The sequence below is a fragment of the Phymastichus coffea genome, unplaced genomic scaffold, assembly GCF_024137745.1.
Source record: "Phymastichus coffea isolate CEN01 unplaced genomic scaffold, Cenicafe_Pcof_1.1 PCOF00001, whole genome shotgun sequence".
NCBI lineage: Eukaryota > Metazoa > Arthropoda > Insecta > Hymenoptera > Eulophidae > Phymastichus > Phymastichus coffea.
The window spans coordinates 15640353-15666518 of NW_026706812.1; the positions used below are offsets into that span (position 1 = coordinate 15640353).

Sequence of the window (26166 nt, forward strand, 5' to 3'; positions counted from 1 at the left end):
TACCGAATGGCGGTCAAATAACCGCTTTTGAAATAAACAATTAGTCTTTTCTAGTTGATTGTAATTAATACAGGATTTAGCATCCCGAAAAATAAATGTTAAAAAACATTTATTTTTCGGGCTTTAAGAGCGGTCATTAGTATTAAATAGACATCAAATTCTTACGGAAGATTTGACCCTCTATTTTCAGGAGGATATTAAATAACAATTGATTAGTATACGTTATAAAATGAAAAAAATTTATTTTATAATAATAATTATCATTAATTATTTTATTCAAAAAAATTATTATTTTGTACAAAATTCGTACAATATTTGTACAAATTTTATTCAAGATCTGAATGAGATGTGTATAAAATATGTACAAGTCTTATACAAGTTTTGCATAAGTTTTGTACAAGTTCTGTACAAGTTTTGAACAAATCTACCAATCTTGCACACATTCTTTTAAAATTTTTATACAATTTGCGTATAAGCTTAGTATGTATGAGTATGTTTTCAGTGGGCCGATTGAAATGCTAAAAGATGTCTTTATGCTCAAAATGGTTTTCCGGACGTCATGAATTTGGATAACATAATAATTTTTGATAGCGAAGGATTTGAAATAGTTACTGTAAAAGAAGTATTTTTCACAAATTTAGTGATATTTTCCTACAAATGGTTTCGTCGAGAGTAAATTTATAAAGATTGAAAAAGCGTCTCTCAGCTATGACCAACGAAAAGTTTAACCACGAAAGAAGTAGTTTATGAAATACTTTTCAGATATTGAGCAATCCTTTTAAATAATGGTAAATTTCTACCTAAGTTACATCTCAATCGTCAAATTAAAATTCAACTGGATACTCTAAAACATGCTCAATTTAAAAAAAGACCTGTTCCTGTAAAAGCAGTAGTGGAAACTTGGCACAAATATCAAAAAGTTTCATCGATTACATTATTCATAGTCGAGCTAGACAACTGTTAAAACTCACATCAAAGCAAGTGATCAACCACCGTGTGAAATAATCCAGCAACATGATATATTCAACAAAAGCATCATTTGAACATTGAAGACTTAGCACATTTCCGCAAAAAATAAATGTACCAAATCAAGAAATTCGACAACCAGTTCATGCATAATTAAATTCAGAGCCAGGGAATATTCGAGCAACCAGTATACGATCGTAATCAATGAGCCACCAGTAGACGAAACACGGGTATCTAATAAGCAGTGACAAAAGCCACAGGTGCTTATTTAAAAAATTATGTTAAACGATAATTTTTATTTATTTCAATTTGGTTTCAATCAATCAATTGCATGTTTATATTAAAATATTTATCAAATAAAATAATTACATATCAATAAGCGTGAAAGAATCATCATATTCCAGTATCGTGCCGTTCGATTGTTCATTTTATCAATACACAAATTTAAGGTCTTCTAGCTATCATGTCAACGATAGATATATTTCGTTAAGGAGGCTCCAGTGACTAAAGCAAAAGTCAAAACAGCTTAAACAAATAAAGTTGTACAACGGAGTATATATTTAGTATAAAAAATCTTAGAACTATTTTTAAAATAGTATTTGTTCAAAAGTAGCCACTAACATGACAGACTTTATTTATAAATTTAATAAATAGTCTCTAAATTGATCTTTTTTTTGTAATGAGCCAATCAGTAACTAGCTTTTATTGATACTGCATATGGGTAATACGAAATGTTTATTTATATCTAACGTAACCTAATTACGTATCGCGCAGTCACAAGCTGTGTTATTTATTAAATTTGAAATTACCGAAATATTCAGCCGCAAATCATGAAAACTTTTAATTGCGAATTTGTAACACATTTCGTATAATTTAAACTCGCGCGACTTTCTTTAACAACAAAACAAATATGGCTGTCATTCAATCGCCGGATATCCGAGGGTCTAATAAACTTTTTGAATAATTTTCACAAATATTTTGATGTTTTCCACGGTTACCTATACTTTTAAACATACCATATGAAAGCTGAAGTCTTAATCTATAAGAATATTACTTTTCTATTTTATAACTACTCATTTAAGGTTAATAACGAATCAATTTTAAATCTTTTCCGCGGTGTGTTCCATACGAGAACACGTTAAACGTATAAATTTTAAAATGAAATATCTCAAAATTTTCCACGGTTAGCGGGGTAAATGAGTATATCATTGTATTCAGCGCAATTTAATCTATCGAAATCACTATTACTGATATATTAACTTTCCGCGCTGGAGCCCCCTTAAATAAATCTACCTACTTATTTGTATTTGAGTACATATTTATTTCACATTATTATAACGGATTACTTTGTGATAAAAAAATTTTTATGATAATAATTTTCATAGAATGTTCTTCACACCACAGTAATAAAAAAAACTTGTGATTTTCATTATTTAAAATCAAACGGCCTCCTTAATTTTGCTATTACATGTTAAATAACTAAACGTCATCTCAAAACGTGCTTATCTAACTTCATTATTTAACTTCTTTCAGTCTTTAATTCTTATTAAGCAATTATAGTGTGAATTTAAAATTAAAATTAAAAAATAATAGTGCCTTGAGTAGTTCAATTAGTTCCTAATCCCAAAATATCGCAATAGTCGCATAGAAAAAATTTTAATATATCAATAACAAAAAATAAAACATTGAAATTAAGTGAGTTCTGTCTTCGCCTAGTTCATTATAATTTATTGAATGAATGCGAAAGCACAAACTTCAATGTAACTGCCTGACTGAGGTTCTGTCGAGATGCTATCGTAACGAGACACGGCGCGTGGGATAAACCGATGTTAGGTAGAGAGAGAAAAAAACATGTTAGTCAAGAGCGCACGAGGGCGGAGCGGCCATCAGCAGCAGCTCGAGTCGCCTGTGCCTTTGCTTCGTTCGACTCTTACGTCTTTCAGTCAGCCTGCGAGACTCAGGATCGGGTTGTGGGTGATTGTGCACTACTACTGCCCATTATACATATATCAGTATCTATAGATGTGCCAGGTTGTACTTGTGAATGTTGGATCTAACCTCAAATAAGCAACGCGCGTCCTCGACAGTTGTTTATTGTCAGTGCCTTTAAAAAGTGCATGTACAAATATAATTCGTTGTTTTCACGTATTGGTGAATCTATAAAAATGTGCGACCGCAACTCGCGAGTTTAATAGGAAAGAGCAAAAATTTCCGCCAATAATAGATGTATAGACGTCGACATGGTGCTGCGTAAGTCGAGTAGGAGTTTGTTTTCATGAAAGCCTTTCTTAGGTCTTTGCCTTGTTGCCTCATTAAAAGTATAAGTACTTTCAATAAATTAGCCTTATTTTCAAACCAACTGCAATTGTGATCACTACTCTGAAGCAGTACTAGTTATTTCAAACTTCTCATCTGTGTTGTGTGCCAAACAATGGAGTGCAGATTTAGCTCTGCCTTACTGGCAAATCAGCTTTTTCACAATGTAGCTTTATGCTAAATAAGAGTCTATGCAAAGTGAAAATGAAGCAGTGGTATAATGCAACAAGCATGTGCCTAGTGGGCTACAGCTTGAGAATATTCTGCATGGCACTGTTCGCCGTAGCCAGCACCTCGGAAAATCAATGCCCTGTTGAGTGTTCCTGCTTGGGTAATGCAGTCATCTGTAAGGACTTACAGCTGGTTGGAGCACCTAATGGCTTGCCTCCATGGACTGAAAATTTGTAAGTTGTCAAATCTACTTTTTATGGTCTTTTTATCGACCATTATTTCTAATATTTGTCAAATAATTGACTAGGAACTAACTTATTTTTGTATATTAATATGAGGTATTGATAATTATTAATTTGGTAAACTTTATAAGCTGTATAGCAAAGATGGTATATAATTATCTTTTATTTTTGATTGTTGATATGAAGTATATTAACATGAGCTGCAAGGGAAAAAGAAATGAAGGAGATATCAATCGATGTCTGTCTAATTTGGGGTCTTTATACATGGTAAAATCAAGTTTTTCTTTAATCTTAAAAAGACTCAAAGAAGTAATCTATGATCATTTTAATCCAACCATTTAAATAAATTATTAAAAAAGATTGAGTTCCTTAAACGTTATGCTATTTCAAAATTGGTAAATAAAACCAGTAAATGTTTTATTATTAGTACATTGGCTTAATATTTAATGAAATTTTATTTAAAAATAAATTTTGAAAAGTTCGATTGCGTTCAGCAAATATTTTTTTAAAGGAATCGATTTGATCTGATTTTACTACTGATAGTTTATGTGATAAAACTGAATGACAAGTGTTTGTTTATTCATTAGCAAGAATATTTTGTGAAAGTTTCATGAAAATAGATCTCCTGCAGGTGTATTGGAAAGTAAAATAAAGTCTATAATTAGAATAGAAGAGTGTGTGATTGTTAAAAGGCTCAGATGTATTGTGAACAAAAAAAAATCAAAATTGAATAAAGAAAAGTTAGTAGAAAGGCAGTGAATGAAACTTGAAGGGACGCAAAAGAGTAATTAAATTTACAAAAATGAAAATAAAACAGGTGATTTTGCGAAGTAAAAATTGGAAGGAATAAGACTGATCGGGTTTTTAGCGGGAATGTGGAAGAAGAGGCCGATGTTAGATCAGAGAGGTGCTATAATCGGTCATGGTGTTTAAAGGTGAGAGGGGGTACAGTGGGCAGCTCGAACGACGAACAAGAGCAGCGGTAATTGAAAAAAAGCCCACGGTGCAATCGCTCTCTCATCTTGTACATTCGATCCTGAGGCGGTGGAGGAGGAGGAGAGAGGGCGCGAAAAATATCGCTCCTTTGTGACCGGCGGCGCGAGCGCGGCGAACCTGTTTGAGCTGCGAACGTTGCGCGATCATGGGTGGGCCAGGCTCCGAACGCAACCGCTATGCCGCGCGCGCTGCTAGCGTTTCGAGCCTGATCAGCAGCAGAGTCGGAAGCGAGAATCGAATCGTGATGAACTCGGCGTTTCTGACGCTTCGAGCTCGCGCGAACAAATGGGACAAAGCTCATTCTCCTTGGTCGCCTTATTTGTCTCGACACGCTCGCTTGATCCTGCTCTCGGCGGCTGTGTCAGGCGAACTGTTGTGAAAAATAGCAGGAAGCGCGAGCGCCGCAAATGCGCATGAATGCCAGCCGAATCGACAGCATCGAGAGGCGTGCTGCATGAAAGACCAAGACGTGGGAACAATGAGGCTGAAGAATAAAGGGAAGCGTTTGAAAAAGTTTCGGTGAATGTGCGTGCGAGTAGCTCTGAAAGAGGCAGCCTGAGAGGCGGGCCGCTGCGAGCGAGCCGAACAGGACCGAGCGGGAAGAAAGGGAGACGGAAGGAGAGGAGAGGCGAGGTGAGAAAGATCTCGCTGCGTGCGAGAGCCACGCGAGGGGGATGGGGACAGGGGTCCGCGAGAGAAGGCCGGAGCGCGCGCGGTCCCGGAGTCTTTTGTCGTTGCCTCGCGCTGTAACCGCCACTGGCCCACTACTAATCTTGGATTTACGTCGAGGCTCGCTGCCCGGCTCGCGCGAACGGCGAGGGCCAGCGCGAGTCTCGAGGACTCGGGCGCCGATTCCGCGTTGTCGCGTCGCTTCACAGGCGAAGATCGTGGGCCGTCGTCGCCTGGTCCTTCGGATTACGCGGGTCGCGGCCCCGTCTCGCGCGCACACGCTTCAGGCAAACATCTTGCAAAAGCCGGCCCGACACTTAAGCGCCGTGCAGCCCGGCAAGTGGGGTGATGATGTCACAGTTCGATTGAATTTCGAGCTGGTAGTGTTTGGGTAGATGGTGAGTCAGCCGGTCGAGCCTCCACTCGATCGATAAAGCAGCAGCAGTACCGAGGACGGGGGCTGACTCATCCGCTGCGCGACGCTACTATGCCTCGCCAGGCGGAGCATCCTCGCTCTCGAGCCTCGCTCCTCTACTAATCAGCGGATCCGCTCTGTTTCAGAATCCTGAAGGGCAACAACTTTGCCAATCTGCAGTTCGACGCGCTCGAGAGCCTGCCCAAGCTGCAAGAGCTGTAAGTCACTTCTGCCGCTTGCTTCTTGATCGAATTCCAATGCTAACAATGTGCATCCGCAGGGACGTCAACTCGAACGTGCTGGGCGACAACTTCACGCTGAGCTTGTCGGACGAGGCACAGCTCAAACGTCTGAAAGCCAATAAGAATCGGTTGACGCGGATTCCTCGGCTCCAGCGGCTCTTCCACTTGACGCATCTCTCTCTGTTAGTACTCTACGCCATTCCGATGCTATTTCGGCGACGTTCCCCGGCTCACCCTTCCTCGCCCCTTCCTTGGCTCGTTTTCAACTTATGCCTCTGTCTGCCTGCCACTTCTCCCTAATCGTCATTCGCTCGATCAAATCAGCCAAAGGCAAACCTACAAACTTCCTGCGGAGCTCCTCGTATTTTGCACGCAATTGCTCCTTTGCCACTTCATGTTTTAAACGCTTCCGCTTTCATTTAATGAAATAGCAGAGTTCCAGTGAAAGCTCGCTTTTGTCTATCATTCGGTTCTTTATCACTTACCAAAATTACCGAAATCTTCGGCGCTTGTTTCCGACTCTCATGCGGAAAAATACTGTCCTTAACTGATGCAAAAAAGCCTTTTGACGAAACTCGTCACAGCACTCGCCTTTGGTTCGTGTCGTATACTTTTCGTTTCGCCGAAAAAGCCGAGGCGAAACCCAGTATCCATATATACTATTTCAACACGTCTCGCGGAAAACACGACTTCCGCTCTAATCCAATTATTCTCGTACAAAAAAGTTTATCTATATTTTGCACGAACAGCGTAAATTTTGTTTCTTTGGCCACGGAATACCATGTAGATAATGGCAAAAATAGTTTTGGTTTACGAATATGTTGGAAATATTAAGCTGATTTTCCAATAGACACGAAAATCGTACGTGTCAAGTAATTTCTAGTGGGTTTTTTGTTACTGCCAACTTGAAATAATAAATGGTTAACATAGTCTCAAAATAATTAGGCAAACTTAAATGCAATTAGTATATATTCATAAAAGTGTAAAAAATATTCAAATTATTAGCCAATAGTTACTACAATAATATTGCTCAGATTAATTATAATATTATAAAAAAACGTTTGTAAGTTTGGGAAATTTCGTTACAACTTTTGAGATTATGTTGCAAGAAATTCCAAAGTTGATTTATTTTGAATTCTTAAGTTTGCAGCAATTTGTTCCGTACGTTTTTCCGGTCTATTAGAGAATCAGCCTTATATTATTAATAATTTATTGTCGGAACGCGTCACCTTTTTTAGTTATTTGATAAATAACTTTTTTCTAATTATCGTATCGAGATGAGGTCATCGGCATTAGATTCCTGAATAACTTTTCCATTAGGATTAATATTTGTTTAAATAAAAATTCTTTTTAATAACAATATGTTTTCATGTTTGCGAAATTAAAAAAAATTAAAGTAACATTATTTTTTACAGTTCGTTAACAATTTGCTTCTTACTTATTTTTTCTGTATATCGTTGAAATAGTTTAATACAAATTTAGTGTGGACTCTTTCTTACAATTTATTTGTTTACAAGCTACATGTACAGTGTACATGACGGTGTATCTCTCCTGTCATGATCACGTAAAAAAATGATTGTAGTTTATGTAGAATCGAAATATCTATAATTTGAGTTATTTTTAGATATTTTTCCTAATTCTTGACCGAGATAATGGCAAAAAAGAGAAATTGTTTAGTTGTTAAATACAATTTAAATATGGTGAGGTATACTTACAGAATTCAAACAAACGGACTTCAATTAGCAATAAAAAATTCACCGAGCGATCATTAGATGCGACACAGTGAGCGTCCACTATTATTCCTCACTGTGTCGTATCTAATGATCGCCCGGTGAATTTTAAAACGTATTCTTAAAGAAAAAAGGTCAAAGAATTCAATAAAATAATTTTTGAAATAAAAATAACACTTTTTGAGATATGGCCAATTGTTTAAAAAAAATATTTATAACTTTTGGAAAAATAGATATTAAAGTATTGTTCGCTTAATATCTTCAAAATACACTCTTTTACGCGTAATTTAAAAAAAAAATTCGTTTCGATAACTTAAATGATTACGGAGATATAAATTTCTGAAAATTTTTTGTCAAAAATTTTTAATTGTTTATAACTTTTGATATAATTATTATAATGATCTAATAATCCATATTGAAGTAAACTATCATATAAGCAACATTTAGAACAAGTTTCAAGAAAATCCGAAATCTCCCCTTGATAAACTGATCGTCATAATCTAGAATATGCCACATATTCTAGAATGATTGGATTACACGTTTTACGAATCTTCAAGCTTTTCACACGTTGTTTTGAAAAATACCGTGCCCAGCATGTTCGGAATAGTTCATTTCCGAATGAGTGCGAAAAAACTTTTTTAGGGAAACGAAAAGTTTACAGCACGAGCTACAGGCGAATGCCTATAACAAGTTTCGTCAAAAATCCTTTTCGTATCAGTTTTGGTCGATTTTTTTCCGCATGAAAGCTGGAAATAAGCCCCAATGGTGCAATTTAGTGGTTAGAATACGGCGAAAGAAATTTTCGTCTCATGTGCTTTTTCCTACATGAGGTAAGAGTCTGCTTCACCGTATTAGGTAGGTAATGTACTATAGAGAAATATCGTTGCCACAAGTTTTCGCTAATCAGCGCACACGTTGGCAATTAGTATTTGGTTGATTATGCCATCGGTGAACGAGCTTAGCTGATCGATCAGACCTCGTTGAATTCCTTAATGGTAATAACAATGATTTTAGTGCTCACAATGCGATAAGCGAAATCAACAAGGACGCCTTGGCTGCTTACCCGGAACTGCAGTCTTTGGATTTGAGCGGCAACAAGATCAACAGTGTGCGCAACGCGACGCTGAACGCGGCTAAACTGAAGAATTTGTAAGTCAATAGTATCGGTATTGTCATAAATGCCATCAAAACGAAAATAATGCATGATTTCGCTCACTGCAGGAACTTGAATTCGAATCAAATAAGCCTAATCGAGAGCAGCAGCTTCGAGAAGCTGCCCTCACTGCTGGAGCTACGACTGAACAAGAACCGACTGAGCGTGCTGAAGGACTATCTAAAGAAGCTGGACAAGCTGCGCATACTGTGAGTATAATGCTGGCTGGTTAGAGATGAGAGATGAGCTAATATTAAATTGACGTGGTTGTTGTAGTGAAGTGAACCAGAACGAATTACACCAGATCGATGCGCTGACATTCAAGGAGTTGACGAGTCTGCGCAAGCTGCGACTTAAGCGCAACAATATTTCGGTTTTAAATGACGGGGCGTTTTGGCCGCTGAGCAGTTTAAGTGAGCTGCAGCTGGACTTCAACGCATTGCGCACCGTGCCCAAGGGCGCGCTCTTCGGTCTCGAACAACTGCGCAGCTTCGGCCTGTCGCATAACCGTATCAGCCTCATCGAGCCCCTCGCCTGGGAGACCTGCAAAGAGCTCGCCGACCTGTGAGTCTCTCTTTTTCTCCCTTCCTCTATTAAACCCCAACTTACACATATCGCTATATACAGAGACCTCTCGTACAACGAGCTCAGCCGCATCGACCGAATCTTCTTTACCTCGCTGCGCAAACTACGCAAGCTCAATCTCGAGCACAACGGCATCGTCTACATTGCCGAAGGTGCCTTCAAGGATCTGTCCAGCCTCCAAGTGTTGTGAGTCGGCATTCGTGGCCTTCGCTTCATTTCGCCTTACCTCCCCCTTCTAATCGCCGATCTTATCTACTTTCCTTTCAGAGAGCTCAACTCCAACAAGATATCCTACATAGTCGAGGATGCCTTCGGCATATTCGTCTCGCTGAGTCAGTTGCTCAAGCTGGGAATCGCGCACAATCAAATCAAGTCCATCCACAAGAATGCTTTCAACGGCCTCATGCAGGTTACCGAGCTTGATCTCACTGGCAACAACATTACCAGCATCCAGGAGAACGCCTTTTCCCCCATGGCATCCAGTCTCACCACTCTTAAGATGAATACCAGTGAGTTAGCCGATTGTCGGAAAAAGCTCCATTGTCGAAGCTACCGGTTGCTCATCTCATCGTTTGTCTTGTATTTCATCCACAGGTACGCTTTTCTGTGACTGCGGCCTGCAATGGCTGAGCGTTTGGCTGCGCACACACCAATTAAGTGAGACTAGAGTGCGCTGTGGTTATCCGCAGTGGTTGCACGGCAAGTCGTTGACTCAGCTTCATCATGCCAATTTCACATGCGATAATGGTAGCTCTTTTTATTTACATATCAATGACGCTCCGTGCGCCGTCATGAACCAAGCATGGATTTCCAGATGAATCTCCGAAGCCAAGGATCATCGAAGAGCCGGCGAGTCAGCTGAGCATCAAGGGCGACAACGTGACGCTTAAGTGCAAGGCCGCTATCACGGCCGATGCACCCTTTCACTTTACCTGGAAGCACGATAACTTAGAGATCAGAGACAGAACGCTCTACAGCGACGAGGAGCCGTCGCTGCTCGACGGCTTGACCGTCGCCTCATCAGAACTCCGCCTGAATAACGTGAGCAACACCCACGCGGGGAGATATCAGTGCATAGTTACTAATAACTACGGCACCAGCTACTCGGCCAAAGTCAAAATAAGTGTGCTAGGTGAGTACTTGTGGCCAGGCCTGCATGAAACGCCAATCATGTGCACTGCCGTCAGTCCCAATCGATCGACGATCATTTATATACGTCTTTTGTTGCCTAGTGTACCCATCATTTTCAAAAAGGCCACACGACATTCGCGTGACGGCCGGTAGCACGGCAAGTCTCGAATGCTCGGCCGAGGGAATTCCTACGCCACAGATAGCCTGGCAGAAAGACGGCGGCAACGACTTTCCGGCAGCACGTGAGAGGCGCATGCACAAGATGCCCACCGATGACGTCCTCTTCATCGTCGACGTTAAGACTGCCGACAGCGGCGTCTACTCTTGCACTGCTCAGAATCTCGCTGGCATTATCGTTGCCAATGCTACGCTTACTATACTGGGTACGTATTTACCAGCACGGTTGGTCCGGCGGCAAGATTCAAACCGACGAATACGAGCAACCAACTACTGATGATCGTTGCAGAGACGCCTTCGTTCGTAAAGCCGATGGAGAACAAAGAAGTTATTGTTGGTGGATCAATAGTGATGGAGTGCATGGCCAGCGGTTCGCCGCGACCGCAGCTGTCTTGGCGCAAGAACGGCAATCCTCTGCAGGCGACTGAGCGCCATTTCTTGACTGCTGAGAATCAGCTACTGATAATCGTCAACACCGAAGCTGCCGATGCTGGCAGTTATGAGTGCGAGATGAGCAACTCCCTCGGCACCGTTATGGGCGCTTCTTTTCTCAACATCAAAGCTGGTAACTTATTCGACAAAGCGTTCTGGATTTCTCGCCATGAGCGCAATTCTCACTCTGCGGCCATGTTTCAGCTCCTAGCCCGATGGTCAACGAAGATGACATGCTAGGCCTGATAATCATCACGGTGGTTTGCTGTGCCGTTGGCACTTCAATCGTCTGGGTGGTCATTATCTACCAGACTCGCAGACGCTTGAATGCTGCTCAAACTGGCAACAGGCAGCCGAACACCGTTCTCCCCAACGCACCTGCCGAGCACGAGATGGAAACGCACCTCTACCTGGACACAAGCTCGCAACACAGCAAGGACAGCGGCACCGGTGATAGCACGAATCCCAGCAATGACCAACTTCAGTTTTGCCTCCCAGGTAAGCCGAAACATCGCTTGGCAGTCATCGTTCTACCCGCCTGTCGCCCTTACTCATGTGTCCTCTTACTCATCTGTCCCGCGCTTCTTTTCTGAATTGCATTAGTTAAAGTCTAGCTTCTCGCTAGGACAAATCGTCAAGTGTTCCGCGACCAGCGGAGAAGATGCAGCCAATATAGAGGCCGTGGAGCCTCTACTTCATTATACCAATCACGAGCGACACCGCTGCGATGAGCTACACCACGAGTACGAAATGACCGAAACAGCGCCACGCGCCAGAGATATGGACAAGGGCCCGGATACTTCTTCGATCGCAAACGCTCACCAAGCTTGAGCCACCTATTATCACACAGTATGCCAATTTTCTTCTTAGAAACGGCATATTCTGTTCCTAGGGTATTGGTCAATTCTTTGCATTGTTCATAGTATAATTCTGGCTTAACAAGCCTTTTATGGTTTAAGCGTAAGCATTATAACAATCACTACGTACTTTGAAAAATATTGACTTAGCTCTATCCAAGCCTTTCTTTATTTGGAGCATTTCCGAATTCATATGCGTAAAAGTATATCATTTAAACTTCGATGCTCCTAAGAACTATATTACTGTGCAAGTTTGCCAAAACTCGTAGTGAGTAGCTCCGAATGAAAATCGAAAGTGAAAATGTGTCATCATTATTATGAAGTTCTAAACTTTACCGCTCAATCGTGACTGTTTTGTAAATAATTGAATCAAGTTATACAACTGATTTATTGCCATAGATTTGACGCTTAGCTTGCGTCCACACTTTCCCGGTGGGTGTTTGTTACGATGGATCAAACTACACAGATACACACACTGGTGCCAAAGTACAAACACTAGGCAAACAATCTACATGTACACTCAGGTAACACAGTGCGCCATGTGTTCTCAACCTTTTATATATTAGATCAACTTTTTGTGATAGATTATTTATTTTAGCTGTATTGAAGTTTGTATATTCAGATGATTGATTATAGTTTTCAAGAAAACCAAAAAAGTGGTTAATTTTATATTAAATTAATTAAACATTAATTTATACGTTTGATTTAGCACTATTTCTAGATCATTCGCATTTTAAAAATAATAATTTAAGCTGCGTTCTTAATCTCGTACTCTTATCACGGTACTACGCTTTTATTGTTTAACGCATAATAAAGCGAAAACATAATATTGACCATGGATAGTTAATGAATTTATATCGTACTATTAGGCATCGAGAAAATCCGTTTTTGACTTCTTTTCAAGTTTTATTTGCGTTCTTTACGAAAAATTACTGTAATATTTTATTATTAGTCCTATCATGGTTCATTTAAATTGTTAATATCACCTGTGTAAAAACAATAATGACAAAATATACTTTAGCTTTAAATCGATTATGAATTCAATATTGAAATCGTTGGTTATATGTTCTCAAGCTCAAATCTGAGTATTAAGCATAATTTACATGATGAATCGGCTGTGATGTAATAAAATTGATAATAAGAAATTTATCTGTTGAAAGGTATAAATCACTTGATAATAGTCCAAGAGCTGGCTCCGAAAAATTGACGTCAAAACTATATGATGAAAAGTTAATCAATCCATGAATTAATGTATGTACATTGCAAAACTAAATCGTTACCAAAATAATTGAGGACATTACAAATAGCCGCCAATCAAACATGATTATTTTTTGTACTGAATTAATGTACAAGTCATACTTCCAGTCTCTTGTCGTAATTTATTACTTAGACTATAAATAAGGGTGGTCAAATATTAGCAAAAATTTTAGGGTGAATCGTGGCAATCAGACAGGGAAAACATAAATTTTGCACATATAATAAAACGTCAAAATAATGTACATTGTTGTTGAGTGATTTTTTTATTGGTAGATATTTCTCGAACGTTGATAAAGAGGGAAAAACATGATCTTTTTATGAGATTGAAAAACACCATAAGAATGTTTTCTGTTGTCAACGAATATGTATTCTATTGTAGATGAATGCGCCTTATGAAAAAAAAAAAAACGTACCGAATGTAAAATATTTTACGGTATATTTTTTGGAGTTTACATGTTATAAGATTAAAATTTTTTCTATGACAGAATAAATGGTATAGATCAATCGACATAAATATCGATGAAAAGTTGCCCACAATCCATTATTACACAAGCCGAATCTAGGTCAGATGACCCCAACATAATCATTCCATCCATTGCATCCAATTGTTTATAAAATGGTTTATAAAAATTTATTTAAATAAATCACTAGAAATTTTCGAATTTTGAAACACTAATCGCTAAACTAATAAAACTTGATTATATGTAACGATTTTACGAACAAAAGGGCGTCTGATAAAAAAATAAGAAAAATTTCAAATAAGCTCTCTTTCTGTATTTTTTCCTTTGAATCCATTACTGCGATTAGTTTTTCAAAATTCTAAAATTTCTGGTAAATTGCTCAAATAATTTTCTATAAACAATTGGCAATGGGAAAAGAAAAAAAACAAGGACACTATTTTTTTTATTTATGAAATAAATGGCATATACATATGTGGCCTAGATTCGACTTGAGTATTAATGAATTATAGGAGCATCATTATCAATATTTGTCGATGGGACCTAGAGAATTAATTCTGCCATTGTAAAAAGCTCAAACTTGTAACACATAAAACTTAAAAAACGAAATTGCAAAATGCATTGTTTCACAATATCTTTTCTTTTCTTTTTTTATAAAGCGTGTCTTTCGCATTGCGGCACGACCTTACTTGATGCTTTTAAATATATTTGGCCCATGTTATGATATATTACTATGTATAAAATACATATCCGTAAACCATTCAATTTCTTTGACGTTTGCCCGTCGCATGAAAAGGTTCTTCCACTCTGCCGACACGTTTGACTCATGAAAAATTTCTGCTAATGAAAAAAATCATCACTTAATTACAAAGTAGACTTTCAATACAAAACAAATGCATTATGCTTTAACGTTTTTGTTACTTGTGCCAAATTCGGGTTGGGTTCTCCCATCTTTGACCCGTGAAAAATTACAACCAATGTTTAATCTTCTGTAGTTATAATCTAAGCAGTAAATTACGACAAAAAACGGAAAATATGAGTTGCATATTAATGCAATACAAAGTATAATCATTTTTCACAGGCCGCCATTTTCAAACGCCCCAACTTTTAAACCAAAAATTTCTTTTAACAATGTATACGTTAATCGACGGATTAATTAACTTTTTAGGTCATACTGTTTTGACGTCTTTTTTTTTGGGACTACCTCTTGTACTAAACCAATTTTATCACTCTCAGTTAAAGCCCAGATATGTTTATTTTTCCGTAAAACGGCACAATAATAAACTTATAACATGACCATAGATTTTTTTATATGTCATCTTACTGTAAATTTATCTCGTCTTTTCTATTATTTATCACAGCCATGATATAATCGTGATGCATGATGCAGCTATCCATTTTCATGGTAAGAAAAACCGTAAAAAAATTTTGAAAGAATCATTGTTGGTTTACATAAGGTAAAAATATTTGCCAATATTGTAATCTTTCTCAAAGTGCCACGCTTGACAATACGCCTTATGATAAAAGATATGATATGCCTTATTAATAGAGTTAAAATTTAAGATAAATTTATATTCTATACTCTATGTATGAAAAATTATATCTAAAAAATATAGGGATATACGTGTTTATTACAACTAATTTTTAACGTGTATTTTCATAAAAATTCAATTTCAACAGTATCTATTGCAAAATAGTTCTTTATTTGGGTTAAATCTGCTTAATTAAATTAAAAAACAATATGCGTCAAATATGTTTAATAAATGATTGTAAAATAAAAATGAGCACAACTGACTTGAGCCAGCGCAATGAGCTTTTTTGAAATATAATTGAATACATTTTTTTATAGATTTATGTTACTATGTTACAACTTTTTTAATAACGTATAGTAAATAAAAACCGAAGTCGATCGACAAATGCACTCGGTATTGTACTTGTATTTTCGGTTGATGTTTGTATGTTAGTTGTTAATATTGGAAGTATAGTGATATTGAAACTTGTGAGTGCAAAAAGTACAAGATATGGCGATTGGGATGTATACTTGTCATATAATGATTGAACTTGGTCGAGTTTGCATTCTGGTCTTAACAGACTTTAACATCTATTTGATCCAGTATTTTATCTTGTTATGTAACGTATGATACATATTGTGTACAAATACAAACTTAATAAACTACCATATGATTCTTTATTATAAATCTTACCTTTTGCTAGTAGCTACTCCGATAGTTCTAAATTATATTGAATACTCTTTTTTGCAATTAGTTCAATAAATTTGTTATCTCATAATCTCATGTTGTTTATAACTGTTATAGTCGTGTATTAGAATTGATATTGATGATTTAAAAGAAATATTTATTAAACAAAAATTGAAGACATGAATACAATATATGTGTATTAAAATTAATATATGACACGTATTTTAAACAGATTAATGAAATTCATTATGACCGCATCATTGATGCACGCAAGTCTGATACATTAGAATTATATCGCACGCAAATAACTTTAACTTTAACTAAAAAAGAAACCAATAATAAGATACGAAAATAAAATTTACTCAATATGTTACTTTTGTGATTAGTAACATTTGTTCTACTGCCAGTTAATACAATCTCTTATAAGCAGTTGCTAAACTACTTATTTTCCAAATATCACAATATTGCAGGAAGCGCGCTTCGTTTCATTGTAATAAGAGATTTTAGATTTTAAACTGTTTAACTTTCCCTTTCGTTTCCCTTGCAATCTCTAAAATTGTCAAACTGGATCTGGTAAATGATATTCTAACTATACTAATGTGACTTTGTTTACGCTGTCCTCCCTTACTCCCCATGTACACGCAGCCACAATTGTGTAAATTTTTAATTTTTATACTTCAGTTGGAAATCGAGTTATAGATTTCCGAATGGTACCGTTCTTAAAATGTTACCTTATAATGATTTTTAATTTAATGAAGCAAATTTAATGTAATATAAGCTACAGTGTTATTTTTAGAGTATATCAGGATAATATTTAATGAGATAAATATGAAAAGTTCCGTTTCATAATAAAATAAATTACCTTATGATAAATATGAAAAGTTCATCTTGAGGGCGATATCGTAAAAAGAAACGTGCAATAATTTGCAAAAAAAATTGTCAAATAACTCCTTCCAAACCCTTTATAATACATGTGCTAGAAATACTGTCTACACCAAACTCAAAACCATTAAAAGAATTATTGTTAAAAGAATACTTGCAACTTAACTGCATTTTACATTAAAAATATTCGTGACTCGCGGTTTCGAGCAGGTACGGAAACAGAGCTGCTTCAATATGTTTTTTCTAAATTATTCTTATTTATTACTTTCATTACTGCTTAGATAAACTCGAAAAACAGATCTGAGTGTATATTTGAATATAAGATTCGAAAATACTAGGAAGCACCTTATTAATGAGCCAATGCAAAGATCTGCGAGTTGGTTTCCAGCTGAAGTATAAAAATTAGAAATTTATAGAAATGCGAACATGGTGGGGCAAGAGAAATAGCATATGATGAGCAGCAAAATACGTATTATAAACTTTGTCCCATTGTATGTAAAGTTACGGAGGAATTGCATAAAAAATGTTGAGGGTTTGTGCGCGTTATTTGTACACTGAAAAACGATACCAATCATTAATTTTATTACAATACCAATAACTATAATTGCAAAAGAATCTTGGCTGTTCTGTGTGGCTATTTAAATAATTAATTTAAAAACTACTTACGTGATTTCCAACTTTTATTTCATTTGAATTGAAAAAAAATCAAACAATTACAATAGTTAGAAATCATTATTATTGGTAAAATAATAAATATGTTCTGAAGAAGATTAACCAGCATTCTTATATCGGATACGTAGGGAATATCTATTGATGGAACTTTGTGTCTATATTTCTAACAAACTATGTATATTAGTGAAAAGCCTTAGCAAGTGTTTTAGTTATAAAAATATATAATAACTATTTTTATAATAACTTTATGCGGAAATAAATAGTCACACTGAGATTTAATACAAAAATACATAGAATGATATTCTTGTCAATTTCAATTAAAGTTCATTTTTATTTAATTAAAAAGCGACAATAAAGAAAAACCCATTTCTCAGCACATAAAATCGCTGAGGTATTATATCTAACTCAAGTTGTCCACTCATAGGGTAGTAACCGTTATTTTAATAATTAATAATACAAAATATTCGCCACTCAATTCACGTTTGTCATCAAACTTTCATAGTATGTACAATTATGTTAAACAAAATTGCTAAACATGCTCAATCAATCTAACTAGACGATGCCTCTGCTTCATGCGCTTCAACGGGAGATTTTATCATTATCAATAAATGACTATAGTAATAATAATAATAATAATAATAATAATAGTAATAGTAATAGTAATAATAATAATAACAATTGTAATAATAATAATAATAGTAGTGATAATTATGTGAATGATATTAATGATAAGATCGATGATGAAAAGAAAGCGCAGTAACGTCTATAGGAAGGAATTCATGTAACTTTTCATCACTAAACGAGATAATAAAAGTAATAATATGAGAAGGTCATCGGCGTCGAGTGATAGATGAGCATGACATTGAAACGTTATCATTACTGACTTTGTACAAGGTTTTATACCATTCACAGACGTGGAGCCACAAAACAATGAGTATGGATCAGCCTTGAGCTACACAGCTCCATTGACGTAAAATTCATAAAGTAGCCAACGTCTGGGCAGAACCTAATTTATAGCCTTGCCAAATGAAAAAGAAATAAACAAATAAATAACACCTATAAGTGCACCGAAATTGTCGAGAGACAGTTAAATTACGTTGAATCGCAGAGTAAGTTGGATAAAATTATATAACGACTTGCTGTCTATGTACAATAACGGTATTCCTTTCTACGCATTCCCTCAGTCAGCCACTTTGTCAGTCGCTGCAAGTCAAAATGCAATTTTGATACCCCGGCGCATCCATCCGATAATCTAGTTTACGATAGTATTTACAGTGCAACATTCAATGATCTTAGCTAGCAAGATACGCTACCTCGTCAGCACTATCTCTCAACAAAAAATAAAACAAACAACAACTTCTGAAAATAATAGAAATTCGGAGCAAACAGAAACTAATAAACGATTAACAAACAAGCCGATGAACAAGGATGAGTAAGTTGAAATTGCTAGAAATGTCGCGTCTCTACTCAATCAACGATTAATTAATTACTTTAAAAAGACTTTCATACATTTGGATGATAACTTTGTTGATTTGATCAACTCTACAATGAATGAATGAATGGAGCTTCGCTACGCAGTTGTCCTAAACGTTTAACGGCGAATTTCATGTACAACAATCGTGCGCATTTTGTACTTTCGAGGGAAGCTAGGCAAATGTCGAATAACATGTAATTTGCATAAAAATTTGCACTGAGCCGACCACAAAGTCAATTTGATTGGCATAACTATTAGGGAAAAGATAATCAATTGTGTACTGTTATCGGATTATCAACTATTAACATATGTATCTATGATGTACATATAATAATTGGCACGTAGTGCTAAATTTATACAATAAAAAGGAGCGTGAGTGAGGATTTCCATGAGGTTTAGATTGAATAGCGAATTGGGTCGGGCTAACTATATAAATCGGATGCACGGCTTTGTCGTCAGTCAGTGTAGTTCTTAATTTATCGCGTTCTACGAAAATTGCGTCACTTTGATTGGTCAAGCGAGTGAGCACATACAGATAAGTAAAAACGAATGAATTCTTTGATCGAGAACCTAAAAACCTTGTTCGATCGGCCCTAAACTAGTTGCAAGGCCAGTGACCTCGAAGTGCAACGCACATCTCGAGCAAATCTAAAGAGCACAGCCGCGCACGTACTTGCCCGTTAAACAAACATCGGGCTCGTATCTTTAGTCGATTCGCTTCGCCGAAGCGCTCGCAATGGCACGTGTAATTTATGAAATTGAGCTTACAGGCAGATGCACGCGTGCGTGCTAAGACATCACAGCGAAAGAGCCGACTATTGGGCGATCGGCTGCACATTCATCGCTTACAACTACAGTGTAAATCCGAACAGTACCCGAGCTATTCGATGTGGCGCTGCTTGGACAATCGGCTAGTCAGCGCCGATCTGTTCGTCAAGCAGGTCCGATTGCGCAAAGGCTTCTTGAGAGTTCGCTAACAGTGCGCGACCGGCAATGGAGCGGATCGCGCGAGAAGTGCGCGCCGAAATCAGGCACCTTCCTCGCAATTAGTCGAGCGCCGTTCATCGCCGGTCTTATCTCGAGCTGGCTCTCTCCAACTGCTGAGTAGAGAGCGGGCAAGGCACGTTGCAGCACGGCCGCCTCGGCTGGTCTGGCACCTCGTGGCAGCTCACTCGTCGCTGATGTTCTTGAGCTCGGTGTAGGCGTAGTTGCGCGAGTGATGGTGCTGCGGCTGCAGGTGAGCCTGCTTGCGCTGGCCGCCGTCGCCTATTCTGCTCGGTATCGACGTGCCTGCTACCCCATAGTAGTTCCTCCGTTTGTACACCATAAAGCTGTAATCACGACAAAACGTCAGGTTAATCGTTCCGCTCGACAGCCTAGCCCTATTCCCCCACCCGTTTCGAGCATTTTCGACGCGACTCATGGCCACTGCACGAGCCATTGCGCGATCTGTCGTTCCTATTCGCGGCGGTGCGGTTTAATCGGTTTTTACAACGCAAGCGAATCGCGAAAGCATGCTTCAAGGCGCTCGAATTCGACCCGGATAGTCGCGCCCGAGAAGTCGTTGGAGCGAAGGGGGAGGGGGAGGGAGGGGGGTAGCCGGCGGGATCGAGATGAGCGCCTCGTTGCGCGCCGTGCGGATCCTTGAAAGCAGTCTGCTTCGACGGACGAGTCGCCGGGCCGGATGTATCTGCTAGCTACACAGCGCGCCTTCCCTTCTTGGCTTGTCGGTTGGCTGATACGACGAGAAGAGGGGCTCGGATCGCAATGCCAATTGGACATTCATACCTGCGTCCATCGTTGGTATGGTCAGAGCGCTGAGTTGCCGCAGGTGTAACGTCGTTGGATCAACTGCAGCCGTCTCATTGCCTGCGACCTTGCAAATACTACGCCGCATTCTCACGCTACCACCTTATCGCGCGTGCTCATCGCAAATCGTTACGTACTTATCTCTACGCCCGCTCTGCTCTTTTCCGTTCCGTATCGTTCTTTTTTATTCGGACTCTTTTTCAATCTACCGAGTCTTTGATCTAGAAGCAAATCACCCGAATGTTCGACATTACTTTATAGATTAACCGTGAATAGTGTCAGTTATTCGTGTATTTACGTATTTATTCTCAACGGTTATTCCAACATTACGAGTAGGCGGGATCTGGAAAGAGGTAATGCAGAAAAAAAAATCACTTACTGGAGACAAAAGAATGCTAGATTATATTGAGATAGGCGTTCCACGATCCATCGATAACATTTATGTTATGCAAACGTAAATTGTGTTACCAAGGATACACATCAATTCCGTCAGAATGTTAGAATTATTTGTTCTGCCCAGAACATCTTTTTCATGCACATGCACGTTCGTTATATTGAAACATATATGCGAGTGGAGTCGTTTGTTAAAGCATTAAACATCACGTGGCTATATCTGAGCAAGCAGTTAAAAATGGAAAAGTAGGTAGGGGCATGGACTTTGAGGAATGTTACTTTATTAATCGAATTGTTTGCCATATGTGGGGATTGAAGATTTGATCATTTTAATGAGTATAACTAATCGCGGAAAAGTTCCAAAAGTTCAACAGAGCCAGAGAAGGACAATCTGAATTATTGGTACGCTCATTTTAATTGTAACGTTAATTACTTCGGTAGAATGCATTGAACAAAGGCAATCGTTGCCGTTCCGAGAGAACGGATATTATTGCTGCTACACCTCGGTTATCGTTTCTCTCTCTCTCTCTTTTTCTGTCACTCACATTCTCTCTCTCTCTCTCTCTCTCTCTCTCAATGTCTCATTTGCTTTTTTTTGTTAATTTAATCGCAAATTTTCAGAAACTTACAATAAACAACGGATAAGAGTCTTGCATATACTCCGGAACATAAATTATTAAAAGAGATTGAATGAGAAAGTACGTTGGTCATCATGCATTTACTCGATCAAGTATAATGCGATCAAGTTACTGCATAAAACTTTTAAGACTAAAAATATATACATTATTATTAAGACATTTTATCAATTGGGATAACATTTCATTCTGATAGTCATATTTAATATTGTGATACCGTGATCTACATCAAACTGGACTCGAATAAAGTCTAGGATCAGACATACTTAATCTAATTATTGATCTGAGACAACTTTGTTGACGAACAAAAGATTTTAGCGAATGTATGAATAAAAATTGAAATAAATAATTAAGTTCTACTAGTATCAACGTCAATTCTAAAGGATCTCTTTTTTTATTCAATAAATATATTTCATCTAAATATCGTAAAAAGATTAGGGAAACTTGTTTTATAGTAAAAATCACAAGTAAGCTAGGACCGCCTGTTCATGTGATCATTGCAGTGACTCATTGCAGTAAAGCTAATAAATATTATTTCATTAGTGATTTTAACATCTTTTCAGCGATATCTCGCGATAAACATAGTTCTAAATAATATTGTTAATTCATTCAGTATAAATATGCACAATATACGTTCGACATTTCAACGTTAAAAAATACGTTGTCAAAACTGATGTCACGATCATTCAAGATATGCGGGTTTTCCCTTAATATCACAGTGTATTTAACAACAGCGCGCATTCTAACCTCGTTTGGTCTTCTCAACTACATCAATTCTATTACAGTTTCCAAATTCGGAGCTTTCTCTTATCCAACTCGCTACAGCTAGTAACGTTATAGACTATATTACGCCTGTAATAAAAACAGTTATAATAACACATAAAATAATCAAGAATTCAACAGTTGCTAAACATTAAAGACCAGGACACTAGAACTTGTCTAAGGAGAGTAACGCAGTTGAACCAACGAATATGGGGCAAGATTTCGTCTCGGTTCCTAACATTCATTATTGCACTTTCATAGCTGTGCACACTTGCGAGTACGTGAATTTATGACAAGAAGACGCACTATTATTGGTTTAAAGCAATGATAAAATAAAATAACAGAAACAGAAAAAGGACAAAGGAGTTAATAGCGACGCGCACTGTTTGCGTGTCTGACTAGATAACAGTACACTTAAGGCCTTCCCATCGATATTTGCAGCACTGACAATTATTAAAGGACTATGCGCAATTGTTCCTCGCAAGACGCTGATAACGAGCTGAGCAGTAAGGTTGGCTTTTTAATTGTTTACCTCCAATTTAGCCAGCTCTAAATATCGATGGGGCTGCCTTAGCTGGGTATTCGTCGCAAACTGTACGTTTGTTCGTCGCGTAAGTCCGTAATTATACGTCGTCACGATCTAAGGTGTCAAGAGGAGCCGAAGGTCAGATCGATGGGGCAGGCGAGGGTGGGGTGGAGAGGGGGGGGGGCGATCACGACAGCACCGCTAGGAAGGTGGCGTCGGTTCCTCCAAGAACGTAAGTATCGCGGTAGACTGCATCGGGCCGCGATGCTTCGTTGGCTCGAGGTTAAGTAACGGCTCGGTCGGCGCGGACGCGTCGAAAACGCTCGAAAGCAGCGGAGCGCCGAGCAGCAGGCCGTGGACGTAGCAGGCCGCAGAACCTGAAAAAGAAGGCAGAAAGTGGTGAGTGGACGATGGGGCGGCGGCGGCGGCGGCGGCGGCGGCGGCTGCGGCCAAGACCCACCTCACCCGATAAATCCCGCGCCGAGGGACATGACGATCGCCAGCAAAGCTGTGAGCAGCTGGCCTGCGGTGGACACGCTGAGCGCGGCGGCCGGTGCGAGCGAGGCCGGGTCGGACGAGCGGTCGCGCGCGGTCGCGAAGCGGTTCTCGGCCGTGAGCCGCTCGCCGTATTTGTCGAGCAGATCGAGGATGAGGCCGTTGGACCAGCCGAAGCCGAGCTGCACCTCGTACTCGCCACCGCCCCCGTGGCCGCCCGAGACCGTGGCGTCGTACTTCTCGAACATGCTGTTGGTCTCGTTGAAGGCCTTGTAGTTGCTGCGCACCCAGCGCTGGCTGAGCTCGAAGGCGAGCCGCTGCGCCCAGGGGTCCTGGCTTTGGTCCAGCGCCATCACCACGAAGTACTGTAGCGGCGGCCATGCATTCGGATAATCCCACTGCTCGCCCGAATGTTCCAGCGTAGTGGGTATTCCGCCCAAGTTCATCATGATCTGGCTGCGCTCCAAGTACTTGAGGACCTTGGCCACCAACTCTGCGCGGCGATCGGTCTCGTAGCAGCCGGTCCACAGCGGCAGGATGTTGGTCGGGTAGAAGTAGTCGCGCTTCAGGTCGTTGAGCATGTCGTAGTCGAGCCAGGCGCCCACCTCCTCGTGCCAGAGCAGCGCCGTGACGGCCCGGCGCCAGTCGGCCGCGCGCCGCTCGTAGCGCTCGGCCTGGCTGGCGTTGCCAAGCCGCCGGTGGAACTCGGCCAGCAGCACGGCATTGCGGTAGAGCAGCGCGTTCAGATCCACCGGCACGATCGAGCGCGTCTTGAGATTGGTCAGGTTGCCTGCAAGTAGGTCAGAGGCGGTCAGAGGTGGTCAGAGACGGTCGGGGCCGCTCGAAGCGCGCGCCTACCCTTGTTGGTGCCGTCAAGGATGAACCAGCGGCTGGAGAAGTCCCAGCCCGTCTCCGCGGCGGTCTTCAGCTCGGACCAGTACTCGGCCCGCTCGGCAAGCGTGCGGAAGCTCTGGCTGGTCAGGTAGTCCTCGCGGTAGGACTCGGGCCGCGGTCCGAACGAGTTCTCGCCGTAGTGTGCCAACGTGTAGCGCCGGCCGTCCTTCTCGATCTCGACGGTGCGCTCGGTCATCCAGAACTCGAACTCGCGCTCGAGCAGCGCCAGGTTGGCGCGCAGCCAGTCGTAGTCGTGCGTGTGGCGCAGGTACTCGTGCACCATGAGCAGCAGCATCGGCGGCTGCGAGCGCTGCGCGTAGTAGATTCGCCCGCCGTTGGGCACGAAGCCGTAGCGATCGACGATCGACACGAAGTTGTCGAGCATGCCGCGCACCGTAGTGTGCATCTCCGAGTGCAGCAGCCCCTTGACGATCCAGTACGAGTCCCAGTAGTAGAACTCGCGGAAGCGCCCGCCCGGCACGATCACCGGGTGCTCCACGTAGATGATCGAGTAGAGCTGGCTGTTGGCGCGCACCTCGTCCTTCATCTTGCGCCCCAGCAGCTTCCAGATGTGGTTCAAGTCTAGGCCGAACTTGCGCAGCTCGGGGTCGCGCACCTTGCGCAGGAACTTGGGCTCGGCCACCCAGTCGGGCGGGTCGAAGCTCAGGAACTCCGAGCCCGCCGGCTCGAAACTCTCGTTCAGGAAGCGCTCGATCTGGCCGCGCGTCGGCGCGCCGCCGCTGCGCTGCATCAGCTCGTCGAAGAGCTGCAGTGTCAGCGCGCTCTCCTGGCGCATCTTCATGTCCACGAAAGTCTTCGAGTCCGGGTAGATAGAGGCCATCTGCACCGTGTGCAATAGCTCCCCGTGGCAGTACACCTCGCTGCAACAGTCGCCGGTGACCGCGCGGCGGCGGTCGTTCGGTCAGTAACGCGTCCCAGCCCTTCTGCCCTCCCTCCCTCCCTCCTCCTTTTGGGCCCTTCCAAGCGGGCTTCCGACTTCTCCTCGACTCTGCTCGACTTTACGGCTGACCGACTCGAAAGACTCGAACAGTGGCCGACGATTAAGCGGTGAAACATTACACAGCTGAACATAACCGCAGCTGAAATCGTGCTTCGCATAAGCTACTCGTGCAAGCCGCGATCGCTCTTCCCCGTTTTCACGAATGACAGCAAACGCTTCTCGATCCGACAGCTCGATTCAACTATAGCCAAAAGTTGAAACTATCGTAGGTAACACCGGAACTTTGTTTAGACTGCCAGCGGACACGGGTTACAAAGTTCGAATACTTGTACGGGTTGGCGCGCAGCGACCTCGCTTGTTATTCAATTTTGTAAAGCCAGATTTGCCGTGATTTCAGGTTGCGTAGTAGCGCAATAAGCGCGAGTAAACAATGCGAAAACTGCCTGAAGAGTTCTTTGATGAGAGCCGCTTTTGTTATCAAAAAATAATGAAAACAATGCATGCAGCTAAAGTCGTCATTTCATGCTGTTGAAGAAAAAGAAACGTAGTCATCGAATTTTAGTACTATTGTATTTTTCGTTTTTTTTTTTTTCATGCTTAATGCACTAGTCGGCCAAGGGGATAAGACCAAAGATTCTGAGAGCTCTTTAAATGAAAACATCGAGCTG

At 40.2% G+C, this 26166-nt stretch overlaps 2 protein-coding genes across 12 annotated transcripts in view; one reads left to right on the forward strand and one right to left on the reverse strand.

The window, feature by feature from the left end:
• Positions 1-2852: 2852 nt before the first annotated feature.
• LOC131675482 (leucine-rich repeats and immunoglobulin-like domains protein 3) lies at positions 2853-15972 on the forward strand. Of its 2 annotated transcripts, none has more exons than XM_058954483.1 (14): positions 2853-3686; positions 5922-5993; positions 6056-6199; positions 8762-8896; positions 8969-9109; positions 9177-9464; positions 9528-9671; positions 9753-9994; positions 10080-10232; positions 10300-10617; positions 10718-10999; positions 11083-11358; positions 11430-11723; positions 11851-15972. In XM_058954483.1, exons 1-14 carry the CDS (start codon positions 3457-3459, stop codon positions 12054-12056), a joined length of 2925 nt encoding a protein of 974 aa, XP_058810466.1. In that variant the 5' UTR covers positions 2853-3456; the 3' UTR covers positions 12057-15972. The 2 variants fall into 2 exon arrangements, with proteins under 2 accessions (XP_058810466.1, XP_058810468.1); XM_058954485.1 differs by having other exon boundaries at positions 11829-11957.
• Positions 15973-16203: 231 nt separating this feature from the next.
• LOC131675491 (trehalase) overlaps positions 16204-26166 on the reverse strand; it is a 52314-nt gene continuing 42351 nt past the window's right edge. For 3 of the 10 annotated variants that reach the window (XM_058954521.1, XM_058954512.1, XM_058954518.1), the window contains exons 3-5: positions 24502-25418; positions 23614-24433; positions 16218-20354 (exon numbers count right to left, since the gene is read on the reverse strand). In XM_058954521.1, the coding sequence (XP_058810504.1) occupies positions 20192-20354; positions 23614-24433; positions 24502-25418 (1900 nt within the window). In that variant the 3' untranslated portion in view covers positions 16218-20191. The other 7 variants (XM_058954532.1, XM_058954537.1, XR_009303059.1 and 4 more) reach the window with 6 other exon arrangements.